Source organism: Engystomops pustulosus, chromosome 6 (genome assembly GCF_040894005.1).
Source record: "Engystomops pustulosus chromosome 6, aEngPut4.maternal, whole genome shotgun sequence".
Classification (NCBI taxonomy): domain Eukaryota; kingdom Metazoa; phylum Chordata; class Amphibia; order Anura; family Leptodactylidae; genus Engystomops; species Engystomops pustulosus.
This window is the reverse complement of record NC_092416.1, coordinates 88,037,991-88,044,431: the sequence shown is the minus strand read 5'-3', so window position 1 is coordinate 88,044,431 and position 6,441 is coordinate 88,037,991. Positions and strand designations below refer to the sequence as shown.

At 38.9% G+C, this 6,441-nt stretch overlaps 1 protein-coding gene across 1 annotated transcript in view; it reads right to left on the bottom strand.

The window, feature by feature from the left end:
- Positions 1 to 667: 667 nt before the first annotated feature.
- LOC140063955 (neurotrophin-4-like) overlaps positions 668 to 6,441 on the bottom strand; it is a 93,210-nt gene continuing 87,436 nt past the window's right edge. The window contains exon 2 of the mRNA XM_072110278.1: positions 668 to 4,689. Coding sequence (XP_071966379.1) covers positions 3,961 to 4,668 — 708 coding nt within the window. The 5' untranslated portion in view covers positions 4,669 to 4,689 and the 3' untranslated portion in view covers positions 668 to 3,960. The remainder of the gene's footprint in view (positions 4,690 to 6,441) is intronic.

The following is a 6,441-nucleotide window of genomic DNA, read 5'->3' as shown; positions in this document are numbered from 1 at the left end:
TGCGAGTGTGATGCGAGTTCATCGCATCACACTCGCAAGTGTGGAACGGGCACATAAGAATTTTTTTTGGATGTGCTTGAGCTAACTGCCTGAACTTCAAAACTCAGAGTAGGTCCTATTCCTGCCCATGTTTGAGGCTTGGGCAGTCTCTTCTATTGTCATAGGTGTGACAGAGCTCACATACCAATGACAATATGAGCCGCAAACAACGCATCAAGGGTCTGTCGCTTATGGCCTGAGAGTGCACACGCTTGTGTGCATGTATCCGAATACTGTGTTTTCCACAATTTGGGTCATAATAAGTTGGTAACAGGTTGTGGGTCTAAATCCCCATGAGAGGTTCCCTTTAAGGTAATATTCAGGCTTTCCTCTGCCGTGTGCAATTTATTTAATGTTGTCAGTGCAAAAATTTGTCAAAATGTTGAGGGCAGTGTTGGATTACACTACAGAAACAGTTGACAATAAGATCTTATGGTCAAAGTGTTAGAAGTGGTAAAACAATAAATAAATATAAAAGAAACATGCACATATAGTAAATAAGAATCAAGGACGATGCAACTTAGGAAATGTATTGGTTTTATTTGGTTTCCATTTCAAATGACTTTGAACAAAAAAAAACTTAAACTATTTGTCATAGAAAATAGTAACACAAATAAGTTACGTATGAAATGTTGGAGAAAAGGAAGGATTGCAGAGTTAAAAAATCCATGTACATATGAAAAGAATAAAAGAGGGCCGCTTAGAAGACACTGAATGATTAATTGTAAGAAACTTATTCAAGAGCAGACCTGGCTGGAATTCTCGGGAATTTTGTAGAAACTTCAGCACACCTTCTCTATCAAAAATGAAAGTTTGGGGAATATTTATCATGCCTTGCTCACCAGAAAACTAATGTGTAACGCATGTATACAATAACATTATTTGGTGAAAAGATTGTGTTTTGGGGCAATTTTACACCGCAATCACAATTTTTTAAATCGGGACATAGTTTAACAGGGATCAAGGCACTTTCAATTTACTGCAACCTGGCCCAAGTGACCCTCCAAAAGGGTGTATTTCAATATTATGGAATATTATGGAGTTTTTATTTATTCGGTTCCCTGATATGTCATTTATTGAAGCTCCAAAGCAGCATTTTATGTAAAGTTATAAACCTTCTAAATTGTATATTGTAATATATTATCGGACTGAAGGGTGCATTTGGAAATGTATATTTTAATCTACTAGGGGGCGATAGTTCTTTGGTATTAACTATTTACAAAAGTACACAAGTCTTCAATATAGGAAAAATCCTGACCAATTGCATCCTTTTGCAACTTGTCCCATGCTGAGAGTTGTAATCTAACACACTGGGAGTTATAGTTTTGCAACAGCAGGTTGCACATGGCATTTAGAAATAGATCAGGGCTATGATCTAAAAATCTGTATTAAATACACATGGGTTGCTGAAAATTGATAACATGCAAATATTATCATTTTTTAACACTTCCAATTAGCCTATTCTGATTTGCTGTTATTCTTTATTCAGTATTAGTACAGTACATTGTAAATTGTTAAGCATATCAGGACACTCCTTGTAGTCCATGGCATTAAGAGGAACTATTCCGGTGGATGATATATTGTTAAAGGGGTTGTCTACTTTCAAAAAAATAATTGATATTGATTGTGTAATGAAAATGTATGCATTTTTACACTTTCTGTATCAATTCCTCATTGTTTTCTTGATCTCTGCTTGCTGACATAAGCTTCTGTAGGAATCTTCATAATTTACAGTGGATAAAAACCCATCTATGGTCATGTAAGAGGCCGTGCACGTGTACGACAACATATGACCATGGACCCGGTTTAATCCACATGAAGTAAACAATGAATCTTAGAATGTCAGCAAGCAGAGATCTAGAAAATCGGGAGGGATTGATATAGAAATATATTTGAAAAAAACTTTTCATTACACAAATAATATCAATAATTTGCTGAAAGTCAACAACCCCTTTAGGCTGGTGACACAGGTGGCATACGTGTTTTTGTTGCGTTTTTTGCATTGTTGAAAAACACATATTTGTATATTGGCTTTTTCAATGGGTTTTTGGATATATTTTTACCCCTGTGTTTTTTTCTGTGTTTTTTGAGGTGCGTTTTCATTGCGCTTTTCAAAGCAGCTGCCTTTTTGAAAATGCATGCGTTTCCTGTCTGTGTTTTGAAAACGCATGTGATAACATGTCCAAACATCAGGGGGAAGATCGCTGCGTTTTTACAAATTCCAAGAGACACAACTGCATTCAATTACCGCACATCAAACATTTGAAAAACGTATGTGCAAAAATGCATGCGTTTTCAATAAGTTCAAAATCGCAGTAGAAACGTGGCAAAAACGCCACGTGTCACCGGCATTAAGTGTTTTTATTTCTTTACACACCATGTTGTTTTTTCAGGAAGCTGAGACATGGTGAATCATTTTGTGGGTCTTTGCACTGTATAGACAGGTGTGTTATCAGTCTGTGTGTCTGCCTATTCCCACCATTCTCTCCCACAATTTTCCTGGACCACTGGCAGCATTACATGGTTGGGTGGTGAAATATTTGGATTATCTATAACTACACATGAAATTTAATGTTTAAGTGCTGTTATGCAGAAAAGCTGCAGTTATGCTTAATAGAAACCCACACTGTAATACTCTCTGCAGCCTAGGGCTACATTCACACGAATGTATGCAAGCATATGTTCGCCGCAATGGAGAGGAGGAGTTGGGGTCCTATCTTTTCCCCGTGTACGGAGCAGTGCGGTGCTGCACGTGTGCTGCACCATATCACTCCGTGCGGCCATTGCCAAGCTTGCGGCCGTACATATGTCCCCCGGCGGTCGTGTGCATGGGGCCTAAAGGTGTCTCTTTTGTGTCTTTCATCTGCATTGGATTTGGGTTTTTTTAGCCAAATGAGAGTCAAATTACAGAACATTTTGGCCAGGTCACATGGATATTCCACAACACAAATCTACAGCAATTTGCAGTACAATACTTTCAAAAAGGGTACAATGCAAAAAGGGTGGAATCTGTGGGCAAATCCACAAGTTTTTGTATAAATACTTTTGCAGTCTCTCCTAAATGCATATGTTCAAATACAATACAGTCTACAGATACTAAAATGTATGGTGATGACAATAATTCATATTACTGACACAATCACAGCTTATGGCAATAGAAACAATGAATGACTTATGTGGGGGAATGATACGACAGTTAGGTAACGGTAATAAATATGTTGTAAAAAAAAGGCATCAATGGAAAGAAGCAGAAATAGGAGGCTGCAAGATGCGGTCCATAAAATAGAAATTACAATAAGTTATATTTCTCAATATATATATACATACACACATTTTTATATATATATATATATATTTATAGATATATAAAATTTACAAATAGAATAACCAACTTATAATAGCTTACAATGTCACCCTTTGGGTATTTGAGGGCAGGACAAAAATAAACACACATTCTCCATTTCTACAAAATTATTAATCAATCCAGATGAGTTTTTACATTAGAAATATCCAGCGTTTGTGTAATGTCTCTATAGTGTAGTCACAAAGGGAACACATAGATAGTCATCTTCTGTTTAGTTGTTTACTATACTCTGCAAATTCAGGATGAAAAGGCACTAAATTTAGAAGGACTGAGAGCTGACAAATTTTTGTCCCAACCTATGTGGACAAAGATCCACATGGTGTCTTTGTATCCAGTTTTGTGCTCCTTCTGAACATGGTCAAGTAAATCCACTCATGATGACAGCTGCTGGTTCATGACTTTTGCATCCCCCAAACATAGTGCGTTTGTGGCATTACTCCAGGAATGTGTGATGACGGCCATTATGCCATATTGTAAACAGCTTAAGAAAAACAACAGGCGCTCCATTTCACTGACCACAGTGAACCATGGAGAGGAAAACCCTGTCCTCTCCAGTTTTACGTCCTTCCTCTTCTGCTCAACAGGGTGCAAACACATGCTGTATCAATCCGGATCCAGCGCCAACCTACAAGCTTTTCATCCATGGTCAATGCTCTTACATAGGACTGCTTTTGTTTGCATTCTGATAACCATTGTCTTTTATCAACCCCTCGACAACCATTAGTGGTACCTCCTTCTGGGTTGCACTTGGTCTCAAAAAAATATTGCTTTAGTGGTCCTGTAAGTGTCTGAATTTCAGATAGGATACTGACTGTTTTACCATGAATATCAATAGCTGACCTTTTGTCAGTCACCCATACGTGCCTGCTGTCACATACAGAAAGCTCTCCTCTTCGAGAAGGGCTGATTGCATCTGACCCCTGTGCCCGTTTCACCCGAGAAGTCCTGTTTGCTGGTTCTGAATGTGAAATTAACTCTTCTGCCAAAAATAAAAGAGGAGGTCCTGATGGCTCCTGTCTAGTGAGGGCTACTCTTGGGGAATAAAGGTTCCAGTCTTTGCCAGCCATGTCAGGATATGTGGTTGCTAAATCTGGGAAGAAGCCATCATGCAGTCCATCAGTGAAATTGAAGAAGGTCTGTAGTTGGTCTGAGGAGTTTGAGGAATTCTTAGGTCCATAATCCCGATCGGTAGTCTGGTTTTGGAAGGGGGCAGCTTTGATGGCACAAAGATATGAGATCACCATGGCATAAAGGCGGAGGAGCATTACTTAATCCACCTCAAACAACTGTAAAGAGAAGAGAAAAAACAATTTCATTATGATCATTATATATGTACTCACATACTGAATAAATCAGATCTTCCCATAATCACATCAAAATACTTGATAGTCAGATGTTGTTAGATCTCATATGATTCAATACATAACTGCAGTAATTAATGGAAGAAGTGCTGAAAATATTTGGGTATATTGTGTGTTTATACTGTATTTCACATTCTCTGGGAAGATTGCCTGACCAATGGCGAAGCTTCATATTGGCGGTATGGGCGGGCCGGTACCTATTTGAAGATGGCCAGGTTAAAAAAAAACCCGCTATACTCCCCTCCGGTTTCTTCTCCCAGCGGCTCTGTCTTTGCTGCGTCCGGCCTGTGCGCATACACTATGACGTGCTGGGGTCGGGGCTGCGTAAGGTAAGTATAATGGTTTTTTTTTTCAATAAGTCTCAATATGGGTATTTCTGTAAAGTGAGGTGCCCTGCTGTGGCTATTACATTAAAGGGGGACTCTGCTGTTGCCATTTCATTAAAGAGGGGCTCTGCTGTGGACATTTCATTTATGGGGGAAGGGCTCTGCTGTGACCATTTCCTTAAATAGGCCTCTGCTGTGGCCATATCATTAAAAGGGGGATCTGCTGTTGCCAATTATGTAAAGGAGCCCTCTGCTGTGGACATATTTTAGACAGAGGCTCTGCAGTGGACATTACATTAAAGGGGAACCCTGCAGTGTCCATTTCATTAAAGGGGGGCTCTACTGTGGCCATTTCTTTAAAGGGGGGCCTAGAAGTGAACATTTAATTATAGGGGGCTCTGCCATCGACATTTCATTAAAGGGTTCTCTGCTGTGGACATTTCTGTAACGGGCCATCTTCTGTGGACATTTCTTTAAAGGGGGGCCACTACGGGCTGCAGTAGTGTTGTCAGGCTGAGGAGATTAGGCCTCAGCGCACAAGGTTGGTTTGGACGCTGGAGGGGGTGTGTTCCAAGGGACACTTAATCTACCACTTTTCCTGACATACACTTATGACATAGATCTCCAGTTTTTGCCAATGTGTAAGCTTGCAATGACAGCTGCGCAGTATTTTTTTTATTGGATGCCTCCGTATGGATATACACTATTCTATACAAGTGAAAAAGTTAAACCTACTCTCTGTATCCCAAATGGATGGTTAAAATTCTGTGTACATATGCCTTATAAAAACATGGGAAATTGATTAACTTGACTAGCTGCTATGACACTGATAGCGGTGAACTAATATTCATAGTGTTGGAATAGTGCTAAGATATGTCATGATAGTGCCGCAATCCCTAACAGATTAAAGTGTTATCATATTGTCTTAGATGATAATACCCTATAAAGAGGTCAAAGACTGATTGATAATTTGACCAAAGGAACATCTATGGTGAAAATATAGTTGTTTTAATGTTTAAAGTGTTCCTTGTGTTCTCTACTGCATGGATTTAAATATTGGAGATTCATTCTCAGGATAATGTATCAATGTTGGATCAGTAGGGATCAACTTTTATTTGTAGTTATAGTGCCTGGGTACACAATGTATGAGTCATAAGTAGACAGTTTCATCTATTGTGTAGTGGTCATAAGTTGGAATGGGAATTCAATATAATGGGAAACTATAATATATACCGTACCTATAATATATACCACTTTTAGATTAACACCAGCATGGGATAGTTATGGGGTTTTCTAGAGTGTTGTTTTCCCTGCACTGCTGGACAGAGGCAACACCTAATATACTGGCTGT